Source organism: Quercus suber, unplaced genomic scaffold (genome assembly GCF_002906115.3).
Source record: "Quercus suber isolate HL8 unplaced genomic scaffold, Cork oak 2.0 scaffold_231, whole genome shotgun sequence".
Classification (NCBI taxonomy): Eukaryota; Viridiplantae; Streptophyta; class Magnoliopsida; order Fagales; family Fagaceae; genus Quercus; species Quercus suber.
This window is the reverse complement of record NW_027069688.1, coordinates 181978-202489: the sequence shown is the minus strand read 5'-3', so window position 1 is coordinate 202489 and position 20512 is coordinate 181978. Positions and strand designations below refer to the sequence as shown.

General features: G+C 32.7%; 1 protein-coding gene and 1 pseudogene across 2 annotated transcripts; both read right to left on the bottom strand.

The window, feature by feature from the left end:
- Positions 1 to 3158: 3158 nt before the first annotated feature.
- LOC136070395 (desmethyl-deoxy-podophyllotoxin synthase-like) lies at positions 3159 to 5692 on the bottom strand (annotated as a pseudogene).
- A 571-nt stretch (positions 5693 to 6263) lies between these two features.
- On the bottom strand, positions 6264 to 18729 carry LOC112039376 (uncharacterized). Of its 2 annotated transcripts, none has more exons than XM_065780285.1 (15): positions 18551 to 18729; positions 15442 to 16081; positions 15016 to 15328; positions 14039 to 14185; positions 13854 to 13942; positions 13608 to 13715; positions 12576 to 12702; positions 12085 to 12149; positions 11827 to 12001; positions 11226 to 11420; positions 11056 to 11103; positions 9723 to 9878; positions 9524 to 9606; positions 7275 to 7390; positions 6264 to 6674 (listed from the first exon to the last, which is right to left on the bottom strand). In XM_065780285.1, the coding sequence occupies exons 2-15, from the start codon at positions 16035 to 16037 to the stop codon at positions 6592 to 6594; spliced, it is 2301 nt and encodes a 766-aa protein (XP_065636357.1). In that variant the 5' UTR covers positions 16038 to 16081; positions 18551 to 18729; the 3' UTR covers positions 6264 to 6591. The 2 variants fall into 2 exon arrangements, with proteins under 2 accessions (XP_065636357.1, XP_065636356.1); XM_065780284.1 differs by lacking the exons at positions 9524 to 9606; positions 9723 to 9878 and adding exons at positions 8439 to 8521; positions 8636 to 8791 and having other exon boundaries at positions 18551 to 18728.
- Between the last annotated feature and the right edge of the window lie 1783 nt (positions 18730 to 20512).

Genomic DNA, 20512 nt, shown 5'->3' with positions numbered 1-20512 from the left:
ATTTTAAATTTTTATTGTATATGTGTGAATGTCATTTTTTGAGACTTAAACCTTGGCCATTTCCTGCAACACCACACAAGCACTTATACTTTTAGAGTGACCATCACATCAAGGGTGCATGATGGTATTAGGACTTATTTAATGTTCATTCAATTATGTACAATTTAGTTCAGAGTTAATGATTTCCCGTTGTTTTAATTTATGCCTTTTGTATGTTTCAAATTAATTAATGTGTGTGTTCCATGCATGCATATTTGATTAAGATATTATAAAAATAGCACATTACTAGATTTAGAGTTCATAGGGATTTTGGAATTCTGTCTGAATATATGCATATGCATGTGTGTATAGTGCATAAATTTGTACTTGTATACACACCTTCTTTGAATCTAAGCGCCACTTTCTTAGTTGTGTGCACTCGTGTATCAATTTTTTGATTGTGGTAAATCAAAACTTGAAAAAATTAATACATGAATAAACTTCGGACTTCCACAATTATTTCATTCATGATTCAACATATGTTGCGGTGCGTGGCATAGTGGGTCCAGCCCACTTGCTTGCCTTTGTCAAAGTCTTCTCAAGCCCCACAAAGTCTTACCTTTGTTTAATGCAAAACTGAGCATGCATGGGAGGCCTGACTTCTCTTAATGAGAAGTGATCTTAGGTGTGTGTGACACGCTAAAGCTGGAAAAGAAGAAAGAAAGAAAACATAGGTCATTAGACCTTGTGAGGAGAGCTGAAGCACACAGATAGCATTGGGCTATTTTTGGTGTGAGTTCCAAAAAGAGCAAGTGCCCGTTTGGTTGGGCTTTTAGAGCCAACTTTTAGCATTTATGCGCATTTTACAAATGCTGAGGAACTTTTTGCGTTTGGTTCAGCCCAAAACGCAACTTTTTGAAAAAAGCTGCGTTTTGGGCCAAGGCAAAAAATGCTCTGAGAACGCGCAAGGAATATGGAGCTGAGGAGATCCATAAACAAAAAGCTGAATGCGCGTTCTGTGATGTATCCGTTGGCTCTTCCACAAATTACCAAATTACCCTGAAGCTCACTCACGCTCATCTCTTCTCTGCTCTGCCCTCTCCGTGGTAAGCCATCCGTGAACCTTCTTCCTCTTCTTCTTCTTTCTTTCGTCTTCTTCAACACGCACAAAATCAACAAAATCAAACCAAACCCAACTCAAAATCAACCCAAAACAAAATCAACTCAAAATCAAACCCAAACCAAAATCAAAATCAAACAGAAAATCAACTCAAAATTAAACCATTAACTGAAAATCCATAACCCAACCCCAAAATCAAAATCAAATACAAACCCAATGTTTCAATCATCTTCATCTTCATCATCTCTCTTCCTCTCGGCTTCCGAATTGTCAAAAAAAAAAAAAAAAATAAGAACTCAGCGTACCAGAACGTTCTGGAGGAAGTGAAAGGTTTCAATCATCTTCATCTTCATCATCATCATCTTCTACTCTATTCCTCTCAGCTTTCGAATTGTCAAAAAAAAAAAAAAAAAAAAAAAACAAGAGCTCAACTGACCGGAATGTTGTGGAGGAAATGAAAGGGAAAAAGGGAAAGAATGAAGACAAAAAATGAGAAGTGGAATGTTCTGGAGTGGTAGGGAAAAAAAAAAAAAAAAAAAAAAAAAAAAAAAAAACAAGAGCTCAAATGACCGAAACATTGTGGAGGAAATGAAAGAGAAAGAGGGAAAGAATGAAGACAAAAAATGAGAAGTGGAATGTTCTGGAGTGGTAGGGAAAAAGGGATAAGAAGGAAAAAAAAAAAAAGGAAGGGAAGAGAAGGGTACGTGTGTGGAGGAGAGAAAAAGAGGGAAAAAACTGAAAAAAATAAAGAAAGAAGTAGGAAATGTTACTGTGATATTTTCACAATAAATTTTAAGAGGTAGGTTATTATTAGTTAATATTGGTGAGAAAAAAATAATTTTTTTTAGAAAGAGAAAAAAACAATTTTTTTAGAATAGTACGTTAAAATTAAAATCAGTATCAATTTTTATCACAATATTTTCACAATACTTGCACAATAAATCTTAAAGGGTAGGTTATTATTAGCTAATATTGGTGAGAAAAAAAAATTTTGGAAAAAAAAATTGATTTAAGTATAAGAAGTAGTTGATTTAAGTATGAAATAAACTCACATTAAAAAAAAAGTATGAAATAAACTCCCTTATATATACATTGTCCTTTTTGGTAATTTATTCTTCAAACTGCCACTTTTATAAGTGCTAGCCAAACACTCAGCTTTTTCAAAAAATACTTTTTAACAGTTTTTACCAAACACTCAGCTTTTTGAAAATGCACTTTTTCATTATGCACTTTTTGAAAACACCACTTTTTCATTATGCACTTTTACAAAAAGCTGAACCAAACTCACCCCAAAACACAAAAGAGAGAGAGCTTCAACCATTTTGAGAAGTGCAATTCGAATGAAGAAACAGAGAAAAATACGGTGAGAGTGTGAGAGAGTAAAAAAGAAAAAGGAAATACTTTTCTTTGTTCAAGTTACACACAAAGAAGATAAATTGGTGGAGTTCTCATAGAGTTTTTGATTGCTACAACCATGAAGAGTTGGAGTATTCAGAAGAAGATTTTGCTATTAATTTTGTGATGAGATTGTATTTACTCCTTGAGATATATTTGTTGTATATCCAATTTATTGTGGACTCAAGTTTAGCATTAACTTGATAGTTGTAATCTCTATTTCATTGTGGATATTTTTCAGAGTTGCCCCGTAGTTTTTCCCTCTACACTAGAGGGTTTTCCATGTAAGATTTGGTGTTCTTGTGTGGTTGTGTTTATGTGGTGCTTGCTGGAATTTATTTTTGTTTCCATAATATTGCTATTGCTTAGTAGTCATTAATTTTAATTCACATATAGACATAGAGGGGATTGGATTTTTCCCCAACAACATATACATTATTTAAATAGGACACACTAGATGCCAACACTCCCTCAAATATATTAAGAACTTAAAGATCAATATTTCTTAAAAAATATTACACACCAAACATAATAACAACTTTGGCTAACTAATAATACTCAGCTTATTGTTTAATTTAAATAACCTAATTAAACAAAGTACAACCAACCACCTTATCACTTTATCTTGAAATATCCGCCCATAATATATTTGCATCCCTATTATTTAGTTTCTTTCATGAAGAAGAGGGTTCAAAGGAGTGGCAATTAGGTACAAATCACTTTTTCTCCTATAGGATATTCCAAAACTCTCAGACATGTCAAGTTCTTTTGGTTTGATCTCATTAGGGAGTTTCCAATTAAAGTGATATAACAATCGAGAAAGAACGAGTTCAATATTTGCAAGAGCAAATGATATGCCTGGACATATCCTCCTACCACCTCCAAATGGAATGAATCCAAAGTTGGACCCTTTAAAATCAGTAAGAGAATCTTGAAACCTCTCGGGGAGAAAGCATTCAGAATCAATCCAATATTCAGGATCTCTCCCAATAGCCCATGCATTAATGATTACTGTGGTGTTGTTCGGTATCTCATACCCATTAATTTCACATTTTTCTCTTGCTTCTCTGGCGATCAAGGCAGCAGCAGGGTGTAATCGCAAAGTTTCTTTTACCACTAATTTCAAGGAATCTAGCTTTTGAATGTTTGCCTCATCAAAATTTCTCTGCCCTTCAAGAACTTGCCGCACTTCTGCTTGTGCCTTCTCCATTACTCTTGGGTTTTTAATTAATTCTGACATTGCCCATTCAATTGTGGTTGCTGAAGTCTCACTTCACGCAAAAAAGACCTCCTGAAAAATGATTTTAACTTACAATTACATTGTGATCGAGATGAGAATTTAATACTAAGCAAAATAGGGTTGTTTCATAATTTGCATATGTATATGTAATTTTTCTTCTAAATTCCTAATTTTGTGAGTTTTGGATGTTGATAATTGTTACGTGTAAATGAAATTTATGTCAAGAGACAAATTTTTTTTCTGCACTACACAACCTATTTGGCTTAAAGTCTACCGCTCAAAAGAATATGATGTGGCAAAATACGTGAAGGCACATACCTCAAATCGCTCACCATTTTATGGAGTAAAAGAATCCTTGTAAAACTATTTGTATAAAGCTGCGCATTTACTAATTGAGAGGAATAAATAAAAATAAAAAAAGGGGAAGCACTATTGCACAAAAAAATACCAGTGTGACAGCTTTGATGTGGTTGCTTGTGACGTTAAATCCAAGCTCGCCCGTTTCCTGAAGTTTCAGAAGCACATCAATCATATTATCATTATCACTTTCTTCACTTTTTTTTAGCTCTTCTTTTCTTCTTATGATCGTTGATTATATCATTCAGAATTTTGTCTGTTTTTCTATGCGTTTTCAACAATGCGGGCTTGATTCCTGTAAGGAAGCCAAGGAACTTTAGTGAAGGGAAGAAATCAGGTAAGTCAAAGGCTCCACCTAGAGTAAACATTTCTTTGATTAATGATACGAATTCTTTTTCATATTTGCACTTCTTCCCAATGGCTGCCCTGAAAGCTGTACAATATGTTGAGAAGAAGATCTTCTCACTGAGATTGATTGGAACTCCCTCTGACAAGGAAATGGATTCAACAAGATTATTTACCACTTCTTCTCTAATTCTGCTAAATGACTGGACTCGCTTGGCACTCAGGAGCTTTGAGATACAAATCTTTCTCATTTGTCTCCAATAATCACCATAGGGAGCAAAGACTATACCTGAATTACCATAGCACATAACTTCAATATAAAATGTAATTTCTCCCAAAAATTAAAAACCCAAAAGAAACCACATACTATAGAACTATCTACCTATACAATAGTATACAAAATTATTTCAAAAGTATTAACATAGAGACTCAAATAGATCCTTTTGTATATAATTTTAGAGATCCAAAAATGAGTGTATCCCTCACAAACTAATTACAGATAGCCTTTAGATAGCTTTTGAAACCCTAAAATATATGAAAAATAACAGAAGGGAAATCAAGGCTATGCATTGCTTGAACTCAATATGAGGAAGGCATATGCAAGCAGTGGCAGCTCCACATTATGGTTTGGGTGTTCATTTGAAAACCCAGAACTTGAAAAAAAAATTAAATTATATATAATATTTTTTAAATATATAATTACCAATAAGAATAAACACAATTACAAAAATCGATACGTCAAGTAACAACAAAAATAATGTTGTGTCCACAACAAAAATGTAACAAAAAAATTGAGTTTGATTTAAATTGTTAATAGAGTAATACTATGGACACAATAAAAATTAAAGTATTAAGAAAAATACTAATTTTCACTTTATAAATTCAAAAGATCATATTTTTTACATGAAGACCTTGAGGATGACAAAAATGTTAAACCTTATCCTAATAAGATGTTGGATTAGTCGATTCCACAATCCAATTGTTAAAATGACCTAAATGGCCTTCGACTGTTAAATTTTGACCTAATTAACCAAAGGTCAAGTAACTTCAAAATCGCACCCAATCATCAAAATTCATCATTCTACATCAAAACTAATATCTTCCAATCGCTTTTCCCAAGTTTGGCCAAGTCTAACTTGTACGCTCAACCATAATTTGAAATCTGGAGACTGATTTCAAATACCACACCACTTTGAACTATAACATCCCAAAATAACAGGCACTGCAACCTCCCAACCCAACGTTCCTAATTCCATTTCATGCGTAAGTTGGATAAATAAGATTTTTATTTTTATAATATTATCAAAATAAATAATTAAAAAATTATCAACAGAATTTACTCAATCCATACCACTTTATTCCTTTATGGCATGTTTGGATGTTTAAAAAATGAGGGGGAGTAGAGTAGAGGGAGGGAGAGTAATGCAATTACCTTGTTTGGAAGTTTTTTAAAGAATGAGGGGGAGGGGTTTGGAGGAGTTTGGAGGGGTTTGGACTCCCTCTAGCTCCCCAATTTTAATTCCCCCAAATTGGAAAGATTTGGAGGGGAGTAGAATACATAAACTATTGACCAAGTAAATTACCTAATTTACCCTTATTATATTAACAAAATTACACAAGGGGAATGGCTAATTACTCCCTTCCCCCTTACTAATTTTAAAAACATTCAAATAAGGTAGAGGTGAATCATTCTCCTCTACTCTCCTCCCCACTACTCCCCTTCCCTTTACTCCCCTCTACTCTCCTCCCTCTCTAAACTTCCAAACAAGCCATTACTCAACGAAGTTCAACATCATAGACGTATTATTTCAATTGAACACATAGATCTAATATAAGAGAGGGTTTTCTTTTTCTCATTTCAAGTGCAAAAAAATAGCTAGGATACCCTAGAAGGCCCCAGTATTGTTCCTGTGTGTACATATATTGCTTCTATCTATCAGGATGTACTTTTACTACGCTATCAAGCATGTCTTTTGCATCAGACTGCTACAACAGTCTTAAAAACCTTTTTTACATAGAAAAAACAGCAACTTCCACAAAAAATTATCCATTGGAACTTGAAGCAAAAGGAATTTGGTTCAGAACCATTTTAGAAGTGAGATTTGAGAGCATCTATCAAGATCTACAATAGGAAATCAAACTAGAATATCAACCTCTACAAACCCCCATCTTCAGCTGAATTTGCATCTTCTGCCTTACTACCCAGCTTGACAATGTCTTCTACAAGAATTTTCCCATCTGTTGCAATGAAGTTGACAATAATTCAGTTACTCTCTTTAATAATGCACCCTTAATTGATCAGAAGCTTTCTTCCTTTTTCTTTTTGAATTCATGTGTAAATAGAACAAGCCAGATAGCTAATACTGCATAACTACCCTGGACAAAATGATCTCTTTCCTAAATCCGCTCCTCAAAAGGATAGAATTATATGCTACAGGGGGGAAAATCAAAAAGCAAAGGGAAGAGTTTTTTTTTTTTTTTGGTCATTGGTACACACATTTTGTAACCATGCGTTTGCTGGGAGTTGAACCCAGTCTATTGCTTGGAAGGCAATTATCCTAACCACTAGATGGGGGAAGAGTTCATTTTTTTAATGTGTAAAAGTGTTATCTTCAAAACTGTTAACCAGTAAAAGAGAAACTTAAAAACATGCATATGCTGAAACTTGTAAAAAATATTATGCAATAAAGGACTCATCTTCTTCCTTGCAACTCTATTACTACCTGTAAAATAAGGTTATTTGGAGAATTCATGTCGCACAAGAACAGTTGATAATCTTTATAAATGAATTATACACATCACAGAACATCACAAATTAAGAGAGGAAAAGAAACTGACCTCCATCTTTGGAAAGATTGCTAATGAGTTCTTGGACACCCTCTTTGCCCAATGTATCCTTCAAGTACATAGCGGCAGATGCAACCTCCTCCGGAGTAACTTTGCCATCATAATCCCTGCACACATGAAACATTAATACCATTTGACTACTTGAAGTACCCATATTAAGACAAGATTTGTTCCTTTGAACCCATATTAAGATACAGTGGATTCAAACCCGGACTCTCCTCTTTAGGAGAGCCCAGGCATTAGCAATGCAAATGAGCTATAAGGACTATGAAGATGTAACAAACGTCTCCCAGTTGTCCATATGGAAGTAGTCTGTCACATAAGCAGCTTATCGGATGCAAACAGGTAAATGAAGATAGAGAAAAGGTGAAAGCTACCACGGTAGAAATGCCTTGGAGGTTGAAGTGGTGTTTATAAGTCTGGGGTCAAAAGTTGCAATCAAGTTTTAGCTTTAGGGATATTAGAATGAGTCATTGTAAAAGCTCTTCGGAAAATTTATAATGATACTTCTTTATACTTTAAAAATAATACTGATTCCAAGCAATATCACTTTATTCTCTTGTACAAGCAATATCACTTTATTCTCTTGTATTTCTTAAAATCTTGTTTCTCTCTCTCTCTCTGTCTAGCCCAAACTAATTGACAGTCTCTCTTGAATACATCCTGTGTACTAGAGTTGTGCCCCTTTTGTGCTCTTTCAATAATCAATAAATAAATATTAAATAACCACAATGATTTACTTACAACAACACTGGTTATAAACCTTACCATCTACAAAATCAAAATGTTGTTTGAACCTCTGCCTATGACCTAATAGGAGTTATCCATCTTGACTGATAAAATTAAATTACCTTCGCAACCAAACCTCCATTCTTAATCTGAACTCAATGACCTTCATTGCCATATAAAAATCAAAACTCATTAAGAATCATAAGCTTAGCCACGATACCCACAAACTTTCTGTTTCTGAATTAGCCTTGGTATGCTGCCAATATCCACATACAAGGTTCTATGTCTGGAACTTTACCCACTTGACTGATATGAGACAATATCAATTACTACTAGAAAACTTCTCAAGTACCATAGGAAATCTTCATTGATTGTACGCATGGAAAAGAACAACAATGGAAGCATGATCAATAAACAATTACAAACCTGTCCAGTAGTCGCCAACGATCACCGATTTTGGCATCCACATCATCAATTTCCCGTTCAAGATTTTGGAGCATAGCATCAACCTGAAGAATACAAACAATACAGATAGTTAGTATCATGTTGTGTGCACTGGTAATGCTTATACCAGGAACTGATAAACACAAAGAAAAAATTAATTGGAACTGAAATATTCTTACTCTCTCTATGAGTGCTGATGAAACCTCTTCACCTTCAGCCACTTCATCGGCATTATCGCTTTCTTCTCGGGCAGCCGCAGCAGCCCTATATGCCTTCATAACATCTTTTTCTCCATCAGTACCCTCTTTTTCTACCATGCTATTATAAAGTTCTATCTGAAACATCAAGGCAATCACATATGACTATGTTAGCAAAAGATAAATAACAATCCTAGGATATATGATCATCTGCGAGCACTAATATAAGGACAAATATACATGACAGAGCTGGCTATAATAAAGAGCATTAGTTGGTGAATCGTTCAGGTTATCAGAATCAAACAATAAAAGATCATATGACCCTATCCCATAACAAAATCTAGCCCAAACTAATTGACAGTCTCTCTTGAATACATCCTGTGTACTAGAGTTGTGCCCCTTTTGTGCTCTTTCAATAATCAATAAATAAATATTAAATAACCACAATGATTTACTTACAACAACACCGGTTATAAAACTTACCATCTACAAAATCAAAATGTTGTTTGAACCTCTGCCTATGACCTAATAGGAGTTATCCATCTTGACTGATAAAATCAAATTACCTTCGCAACCAAACCTCCATTCTTAATCTGAACTCAATGACCTTCATTGCCATATAAAAATCAAAACTCATTAAGAACCATAAGCTTAGCCACAATACCCACAAACTTTCTGTTTCTGAATTAGCCTTGGTATGCTGCCAATATCCACATACAAGGTTCTACGTCTGGAACTTTACCCACTTGACTGATATGAGACCATATCAATTACTACTAGAAAACTTCTCAAGTACCATAGGAAATCTTCATTGATCGCACACATGGAAAAGAACAACAATGGAAGCATGATCAATAAACAATTACAAACCTGTCCAGTAGTCGCCAACGATCACCGATTTTGGCATCCACATCATCAATTTCCTGTTCAAGATTTTGGAGCATAGCATCAACCTGAAGAATACAAACAATACACAGATAGTTAGTATCATGTTGTGTGCACTGGTAATGCTTATACCAGGAACTGATAAACACAAAGAAAAAATTACTTGGAACTGAAATATTCTTACTCTCTCTATGAGTGCTGATGAAACCTCTTCACATTCAGCCACTTCATCGGCATTATCACTTTCTTCTCGGGCAGCCGCAGCAGCCCTATATGCCTTCATAACATCTTTTTCACCATCAGTACCCTCTTTTTCTACCATGCTATTATAAAGTTCTATCTGAAACATCAAGGCAATCACATATGACTATGTTAGCAAAAGATAAATAACAATCCTAGGATACATGATCATCTGCAAGCACTAATATAAGGACAAATATACATGACAGAGCTGGCTATAATAAAGAGCATTAGTTGTTGAATCGTTCAGGTTATCAGAATCAAACAATAAAAGATCATATGACCCTATCCCATAACAAAATTCATATCCACCCTATGAACAAAGAAAATAAATAAAAACATAATATTACTCAATAACAGAGAAATTTATTTTTTTCCTTTTCGCAAGTCGAGATAAATTGATTTTACAAACATTGTAGACATGCTATACAGAATACAGGTTAACTTGTAAAAAAAACATATACAGGATTGAAACAAATAACAAAAAGCAATCAAGGTATTGCAAACATTAAATGAGCAAGACATTGAGGAAGAGAAGCATGTCAATAGAACTCTATGGTTGCTCCTTATGGATAAACAAGCCTATAGTTTTTTTTTTTTTCCTTGTAGACAATGCTATACAGAATACAGGATTACTTTTTTTTTTTTTTTAAATACATACATACATACATACATACATATATATATACACACACACACACACGATTGAATGAATAAATAAAAGCAATCAAAGTTATTGCAAACATTGAACAAGCAAGACATTGAGGAAGAGAAGCATGACAATAGTCAGAACTAGAAGTATAATTGCTCCTTATGGATAGATAAAACAAAGCCTAGAGTTTTTCTTTCCTTTTCTGTTTTTTTCTTTCGTTTTAACCATATTCTCCTCAAGGTGCAACATCCTTAATAAGTACCATGAATGAAACTTTGAAGCCAACATAATACACAAAAGTGCAGAAAAGATGCTAATCTTGATCAAGTTCCACATCATAGATATTCAAAGTTTAAAATAAATAAATAACTCCTTATTGAGGAAGAGAAGCATGTCAATAGTCAGAACTAGAAGTATAATTGCTCCTTATGGATAGATAAAACAAAGCCTAGAGTTTTTCTTTCCTTCTCTGTTTTTTTCTTTCGTTTTATCCGCATTCTCCTCTATGTGCAACATCCTTAATAACTACCATGAATGAAACTTTGAAGCCAACATAATACACAAAAGTGCAGAAAAGATTTTAATCTTGATCAAGTTCCACATAAAGTTTAAAATAAATAAATACCTCCTTATTGACGAGGCTCAGAAACTCTTCACGTTCTCTACTTACTGACTGGAGAAACAGAAAAGGGATGACATAAATTACAGGTTACACAAGAATACTAGACAATGTTAAGAAAATAAATTGAAAAACATTATTTTAGCAACTCAAAGCTTTTAATTCACGGTCCTTACAGATGCAGAAGCCAAAACAGCCAATGCACGACTGAGTTCACAGAGGTGCTCTTGTTTTTCTAATGTTCTTTCTCTTGCTTGTTCGTGTGCTTCTCTTGCTGTTGGACCAGTCATCTCTTTCAGTGCCAGGTCCTCTTGACTAGCTTTAGATTCCTTCATTCTGGCTTGTTCTTCTTCCTCTTTCTCTTCCTCCTCCTATAATTCAAGTTAATACAAATCAAGTAATTCAAGATAAGTACTTGAGGCTCAAGAAATTGCTAAGGAATAATCCTCGAGACAGAAGTCTTGTAGTGCACTAGACACCATTTTATTCAGATACTATGCATATTACTGTAACTTAAATAACCATTTTCTTATTCCTAAATGATTTAGTTAATCTATAACTTATTTTATGGTTCACAAAACACTAGACAAACACCAAAACTAGCTCATATAAGCATGTGGAGAAAAATATTAACAAAAATCAAAACTTAAATAACCATTTTCTTATTCCTAAATGATTTAGTTAATCTATAACTTATTTTATGGTTCACAAAACACTAGACAAACACCAAAACTAGCTCATATAAGCATGTGGAGAAAAATATTAACAAAAATCAACCTTGATTAGCTCTTCCTGCATCTCAAGATATTCCAGTTTCCTCCTCCTTCCTGACACAGAATCTTCAGATGGCAAAGCTGTAACACCAACTGTATCTGTAACCTCATCTGGCAGAGAAGAGATTGTAGCTTGGAGAGCTTCCTCTAGCTTCAACTTCCCGGACACAACGAAAGCCCTACATATGTATCAACAAAATATAGATGTCCTAGGGTACAGAATGCAAAGTGGGTGAGCAGATTAACTGAGGTTTCAAATTACCTGGAAAGGATCAAAAGAGAAGATGGCAGAGAATGATTGAGAGACAAATCCAACCAATCACGAAGCTGCATGGAGAAGTTAAATATTCATACAATAATTAATAAACTGAACAAAAATATGTTTGATATAATTCAAATCAGTTTATAAGAAGAAAAGAGCTACTATCTACTTCAACACAACTACGCAAACTCCCCTGCTTTTCTTTAATTTCAATACACAACAGCGGAGGAAGTGGGGAAACTTAGTAAACCTTTTTGATAATTCAATTGCTACAAAAAGTGGGGGTAGGGAAATTCAAAACCCTGGCTCTCCTTATAAAGTAGATCAGGGAATGCCACTGAACTACGAGGCTCTTGGCACATTTAGTATAACTATTATCACCTAACAGTGTAAACACAATTCAGACTCAAGTTTGCAAACCTTACACAACACTTCAGTGACTAAGTAGGAGAATGGAATGAAATAAATAGGCACAGCTTAAGAAAAAAAACCTGTTGGCGCATTTCTTCCACTGAACGATTTCCAAGCATGCCTCGCTCCCTACAATCCTCACAAAGTTCAGCTTCTGAAAGGGATTCCACACCCTCCGCTTGAATCAATCTATCATCAGCTTTAATCCTGAAATAATAAACAGGGGAGGGGGGCATTCAATGAATTCACGCTTACATTAAGTAATACAAGCCTAATTTTTTTTATCACATAAAGTTGAATATTCTTGTAATGAATTTTTAAAAACCTACCAGGATATTTACATTTAGAGATAAAAATATAAGTTTTGGGAGTTCACTGATGATGTATGAGATTCCTTTAACAAGACATCAAAAAGAGTAATAATTATGTAAATATTTTCAAGAAATAATTTTTGGTCCGTTTGGATACAGCTGAAAACTAAAAACTGAAACTGAAAACTAAAAAACACTATAGCGAAATAATTTTTAAATGTATGAATAGTATCGTGGGACCCATTTTTAATTAAAAAATGAAATTTGTGGGTCCGTAAACAGTGCACAGTGTGCACTGTTCACAAAAAGTCAAACTTTTCATCTCTAGGAACGCTGAAAAGTAAAAAAAAAAAAAAAAAAAAGGGAGAAACGCACACTTTGTAAAGTTTTTACAAGATCCCCAAACAACAAAATGATGACCCAACTCTAATAATAATTAACAAATTATGTATGAGATTCCTTTAACACATAACTGAGGACCTCACATTGCAAAAACTTTAAAAAAATTTAAAAAGTTAAAGAAACAAAGTCTTCAATGCCAAAAGAAAATCACCTGCATTAAGGATTTCAATAATTTCCCATAGCTAAGGGGTGAGCTAACAAGCTCCCAACAAATGAAGTTATCCATTCTCATATTATTACGATGTCAAAATTCAACAAAAAGTTACATCTTAGTCCTATGCTCTGAACCCTTTATTCCATTGACCCTCACTATGTTCAATTTCAAAACCACATGACCCTTTTATATTTTTTTTAAAAAAATTAAATAATATGCTGATTATGTAAAAGTGTGTATCTCACCTCTGAAGTCTTTTTCGGAGCATGTAACGTAAGTATGCATCTGAAAAACTAAATTTGAATAATTTAGTGTCGATTCCCATATATTTGCACATACTGAGTAAACGAGGCCTGAAAGGAGCAAAAGAAGCATAAGCAGAAGAGTCATGATTGCATCTCACACAATAGCTAAATAATATTGATATCAGTTACAGAAAAGGATGTGCATGGGGATATAACTTCAGATCTCAAAGTGATCATGATAACAACCTGCTGATGTTATCTAGAGTAAGTTCATCATTAAACAACTTAGCAAAGCCCAAAATTTCTTCATTAGAGACACTGGTACCCCTTCTAACCTGCATTTAAATAAAAGGCAAAAATGTTAAAACATTTATATAAAATAATAAGAGAGAGAGGAAACCCACAGAGGATCATGAAACTGAGCACCTAACCTTGTTCAAAAACTCATCAAGGTCTTCTGCTGTTTTTCTAATTTCCCCACTCCGTGTGTTCTGAACTTCTTTTGCCATTTCTTTCGCTGTGTCCTGGAGAAACTTGGCATATTCTATTCTTGCATTTAGCCTCCTTTTCAGTGCTTCCTACATATTGAGCAATTAAATTAAACCAAATAGTCAATTTAAAGAATTTGATGAACCTAAGTGTGCATCAATATATTCTACAGAAACATTATCTAAAGATGCAAGTTCGTGTGTCTGCCTACAACCGCACAAGGACTTGTCTCCTTAAGAGCTAAGGTACTAATTTTAAGAGACAAGGGGTTCACAAATAATTATGTGTTTACAGACACAGGCAATTCCTTGAAGATGAAAAAAAAAAAAAATCAATAAAGTACAAGCTATGAAAGATGCAGACACAGACAAACAATAACAGAAAAACATGCCACAAGAGAGAAAAAGAGAATGTATGTTGCCCACTTAAGTTATGGTCAGGAAAAACAAAATATTCAATTTTTTTTTCCTTCCCCACAGGAAATGGCTTAAATTCATGGTTAGCAATGTCATACACTCCATTCATCAGGGGAAAAAGAATCTCATGCACTATAATCAGCTTTTGTTGCATTTACTTAGAGATTAAAGCATAAGCATAGACTTTTCTATGTTTTTACATGGTCAGTTGCTCAATTCTGCTACAGCACAACAGCTCCCAGAGTTCACAGTTTAACACACACAGAAACATCCTATTGTTGCATCCAGGAACTATGATCTTCATAATTTGGGAATGAATAAATACTAATTCATAACAAAACTTGACAACTATATTAGATTTAAAAAGAAAATTTCCACACAGGAACCATCATATCAAGTTCCAAAAAAAAGTGCAAGAAAAAAGCAGATGAGAAAGGTAAAACATCATGCGAGTTAAGTGAAAAATAAGATAAAACACTAGCAACACCCATCACAATCAGTACCTGCTCCTTCATCTTGTCTTGAAAGGTTGATGGCAACATGTTGGGAAATAATTTAAGAAATACTGGCAACAGAAACTCCATGAATGGCACTATGATAAAAACTGCAAAAGGAACTAGCCTAAAAATATCAGCTGTGGTTCGTGTTAGTTGTTGTCTCTCCCTTCTGGAGAGACTCTTCCCACCAGCAAGTTTTAATAGCAATCTTGAACTGATCCTTGTATCAGCCCAGAGTAGCTTAGTACCCAACCAGTAATGTTGCAGAGTTGATATAAATTCATCTTTCCAATGAACAAGCTTCTTGGCCCAATCTGCCCTGCAGGAAGAAATAGTCAAACCAACAAAAGCAGCAGCATTAGTAAAATCATGTTAGTTAAAGTTTCTCATTTGAATAATACATATAAGCATCATTCAGAAAAAGAATTTAACCTGCTCATAGAAGCTACAGATTTCAGAGCAGGACCAATCCCTAAAAATGTGGCCCATACTCTTTGCAAAACAGATTTAGCCTTCTGAGATTCTTGCAACCGTTTGGCCTTTGCTTTAGCCTTTGCACTACTCAAACCTTCAACAGCTTGATCACATTCCTCCGCAGATGCTTCCTTTCTCTTTTTATCTATCAGTTCTTCACTTTCTTCATCATCATTGCCCGTGTCAGGCTGTTTAGCTGCAGCTGTAGAAGCATTTCGAATCAACAGTGCTGACATTCTGATCCCCATTGGAGAAATGTACACTGATTTTACATTTCCCAAACCCGAAACCATGGTCCCATAATATCTATGCCTAATTTTTCCTAAACCTGAAAAGCTTAATAATCCCTCTTTTGCCATGGAATCTTTATCCCCACCACTCCTGCCATTAAAATATGTAAGAGGGTAATCCTCACTGGACCTAGAACCCCGTGAATCCGAATTTTGCATAGCATGCCCATGACTGATACATGGGAAACTTTGAATTGCGCGAGTGGAGCCATTCACATAACCAGAAATAAGTCTCTTCCTCCTCAAAATTGCTCGAGAAGCCATTACCGAATAGGTTTCTCTTTACAAAGAGAAACAGATTCACATTTCTGAAAATTAAAAAACCACCCAGTTAAGCTGCTAGATCATTAACAACAAAAACAAATATATGAAATTGCCATAAACTCTTAATCAAATAAAAATTGAAGGCATTGCACTATAATCTCATATAATACATTTCTTTATCAAAGTGAATTATGTAAAATAATCACCAAGGCCCAAGCATAATTACATCACTTAGAAGAATTACCATGTTTCAATAAACTCAACAATTTATTCACCATATATATATATATATATGAGATGAGTTCAAGTTACACTTGGTGTAACTTGACAAGAGTTACACCATTTGTAGACCATAGATTTGTAATTGATCTAATGATTAAAAAATAGCATTAAATGCTAATTGACTTACACCTTTTTTTTTTTGAGAAGCAAATTGACTTACACCTCATTCACTTAATTAATAGCAATTTTGTTTCTCTCTCCTTATTTATTATTTAAAACCTTTTACATATATTCCTTTTTTTGCCAATGACTTTACAAATATATTTGCAATACTTAGCCATTCTGTATATATATATATATATATATATAGTTTTGAGTTATCCATAAAGTAAGCATCATGTTACTTTTTTTTTTTGGGAGGTGGGGGGAATCATCACGGCCTAAACCTATGATTTGAGTTTTTCTTCCTCATATTGAATGAATTTAAAATAAAATAAAAAAACACATTTACATAGGATTTGAATTATCCAAAGATCATATAATTTGAATTATCCAAAGATCATATAGCTATAAATAGATTATTACTATTTTTAATTGTTAACGTTGTCAACTGATCAGATTTGAATATATATATATATATATATGATCAGGTCCAACCGTTAATTCAATTATAAATTTACACCGAATCAATTTATTCAAGCATTTGACTTCTATAATCAAACAATAAACTTGGGATCCAGAAACCAAAAAAAGAAAATGACATGAGTATTACAGACTTAGGCACACCCAAAAAAGAAGAAGAGAGAATTGCAAATATAATTGTAAAGTCATTCAACCCCCAAAAAAAAAAAAAAAAGTACCTGTGTTAATTATTATTTGAGAAACTTATTATTTAAAATCTCATTAAACAACACTTAACCATTTATTTATTTTTAAGGAGACAAGATATATATTCACAATTGATAAGACTATAAGAGTATGACCGTACCACCGCACACCTTTGGTGCGACGGTCACTTCTCAATTATAAGTGCTTGTAGAGTGTGAGGGGCAAGGGCTGGAGTTTAAGTCTCCATAAATGAGTTTTCACATACATATACACTTGGATTAGATTAGGCTAGAGTAGAATTTATATCTTGTATTAAAAAAAAATATATATATATATATATATAAAGAGTATAACCGGCTTAAATAATAAGTAACAAAAAGGAATATATGTAAAAGGTTTTAAATAAAAATAAAAGAGTAGTAAGAACTCAAAAAAAAAAAAAGTATTGCAAATATATTTGTAAAGTCATTGGCAAAAAAATGAATATATGTAAAAGGTTTTAAATAATAAATAAGGAGAGAGAAACAAAATTGCTATTATAACAAATGGTGTAACTCTTGTCAAGTTAAACCAAGTATAACTTGAACTCATCTATATATATATATATATATAAGCTAAATTTGCATTTAGTTGCATTTGAGCTAGAATTCATTGGCAAAAAATCAAGTGGAAGAAAATGACATTTTGTTGTACAAATTTGTACAGAATCATTTATACAAACATCAAAACTACATGCCTCTTTAAAAAGAACAAGTAAAACAAAATGAAATCGGTACAAACTTGTACTTTTTTTTTATAAATATTATAAAAAAAAAATGCGTGATTGATTTACAAAATTATTAAAAATATATAAATAAGTGTTAGATAAAATAATAAATAGGCGATTATTATAATATTTTTTAATAAAATAATCGTAGAATATGAAACGGTAATTTATCTAAATAATATTATTATAATAACAACAACAACAACAACAAAAACAACAACAATAATAACAACTTAAAAATGACTTGAAATCAAACACAAATTTTTCATTTTTCTCTTTTTCCTTTCCTTCTAATTTCTACGCAGCCAAACAAAATTTAAACAACCAAAATATATATATATATATATATCAAAAATATGTGCGATTTATTTGCAATAGAATATGAAACTAAACGATATTATAATAATAATAATAACTTAAAAATAACATGAAATCAAAAACACGTTTTTCATTTTCTCTTTTTCCTTTCCTTCTAATTTCTACGCAGCCAAACAGAATTTTTAAAAAAAAAAAAAAAAAACCAAAAAAATCAAAACTTTACCACGCAACTCAACTACGAGAATTTCGATCATTAAATGCACACAACAACTTGTTATGCAAGAAATATCGACAATTTTCGGTTTTTTTACGACACTAAAACGGTGCGTCTTTTTTGTTGAAAATTGTGAGGAAGATGAAGATGGAGTTATAGACTTACATTGTTGTTTTTCTGGTGAGCAATCAGGGCCGTTGGTGGTTAAATCGGACGGTGGATGATCGATCTCGCGCAGAGAGAGAGAGAGAGAGATTTTAGGGTCTGAGGGAAGAGAGAAGTTTGAGGTTTTAGAAGGGGTTATGAGCAATGAGATCAAAATGGGTTTTTGTGTGTGTGTGTGTGTTAGTTATAGAACGACGTCGTGTTAGGGGGTAATCGCGCTTTTTTCCTTTTTCTTTTTTCTTTTTTTTCGGAGAAACGTACTCGCGTTTATGTGTTGACAATTGTTGGGGTTTTTTTTTTTTATTGGATCCAGGTGGAAAGTTGGGAATCGCTCTATACTTGTTCTGCAAGAAAAAATTATGAGAGGTTGTTTCAGTTTGTCTTTGTCACGTGGTTAAAGGTGTATGTTTGGTTATCGAGAAAATTTAAGAACAATTTTTAACATAATTTTGATATGATTAATTGTGAGTAGTAGAGAAAAAAAGTAAATTTATATAAAAATAATGAGAAATATTATGTTTACAATATTTTCACAAAAAATATTAAGTGACTTGTTATTACTGGTTGTTATTGATAGACAAAAATATAATTTCTGTAACAGTTTTAGAAATTTCTTTTAGGGTAGTTATTAAAAAACCTAAATTATTCAAAATATTTATATAAAAAAAAAAAAACTTGAATATATCGTTATCATGCACAAAAAAGAAACATGCGAATATACAAAATTTTATAATTTCCTTTTTGCTAACGAAATGGAAATGCAAAAAGAAAATGTTGAGATGAGACTATTAAAGTGAGAGAGAAAATGAAATTAAATATTATTTTTATGAAATGGGTTGAATGAGTTATGAAACTCAATTATTAAAATTTTTTTATCTTTTTAATGAGTTTTTTGTTGAATATTTTGTTCATTTGTTGTTATTTGGCCTAATCTTGTTGTTGCTTGGTTCTTTTTTGTTGTTATTTAAGCTCATTTTTATTTTTGTTATTTAGACATTTGTTTTTCTTATTCAAAGGGACAAGGATTAAGTTTGGCACTGACATTATTTTTGTGAGAAATCCTACGTTCATAACATTTGCACAACAAATCATAGATGACAAATTGTTATTGATGAATAAAAAAGTAATGTCAATGATGGGCTTAATTTAAAACTAGTAATAATTTGTCACCTAGGATTAATTGTAAAATTTTTGTATAAGTATTGTAGACGTAATATTATTCTATTTTTATTAAACTCCAATTCTCAATATTCTCATGTGGGTTAGGAAAAACAAATTAGTTTAAACTTTTGTTTTATTGACAATTAGGATGGTCTTATGACCACCCTCACTTACAAGTGGAGCTGCCGCTACTTAACAATTTGCATGTTAGAGTTTGTGACACAAAAGTTATGGTTCTGGAAGAACTCTTAAGTTAATAACTACAATATTCTTCAACCATCAATTCAATAGTCCAAACATATTAAAGCAAAGTATTTTGGGAACAGGAATGGTCAAGAACCTTAAATCTAGAGCCTCATGTATCATATTAGCAAAAAACAAGCTCATAGATCATATCAAGCTTAAAAATTACTTTTTTAAAAATAATAATGTTAGGAAAAAAATTTTACAACCCGGTATAAGTTGTGATTGAATTTGCATTATTTTCATATGAATCCATTATTGACGTTATTTTTATTATGTATGAATCATAACATATCATACTAATAATCATGAACATTTTATTTTGTATACCTATATTTATTATTTTTATAAAGGGGCTTTGTATAGTTTCTTATTTTTAATTTCCCAAATTGGAGGAATTTGGAGGAGGGATATTCTACTTTTTGTTGGTTGGTAAAATAAAGATTCTAGTTTGTTGGTTGGTATATTTACTTCCTATTTTGCCCTTAATATTATATACCTATATTTATTATTTTTATAAAGGGAAGAATAAAGGCTTTAATATAGTTTTTTATTTCT

Coding starts and splice junctions, on each gene's coding strand:
- LOC112039376 (XM_065780285.1), bottom strand. CDS start 16,037: ATGGCTTCTCGAGCAATTTTGAGGAGGAAGAGACTTATTTCTGGTTAT. Junction 12,703..13,607: donor CTCCGAAAAAGACTTCAGAG/GTGAGATACACA, acceptor TTATTATTTCAG/GATTAAAGCTGATGATAGAT. Junction 9,607..9,722: donor CATCAGCACTCATAGAGAGA/GTAAGAATATTT, acceptor TGTATTCTTCAG/GTTGATGCTATGCTCCAAAA.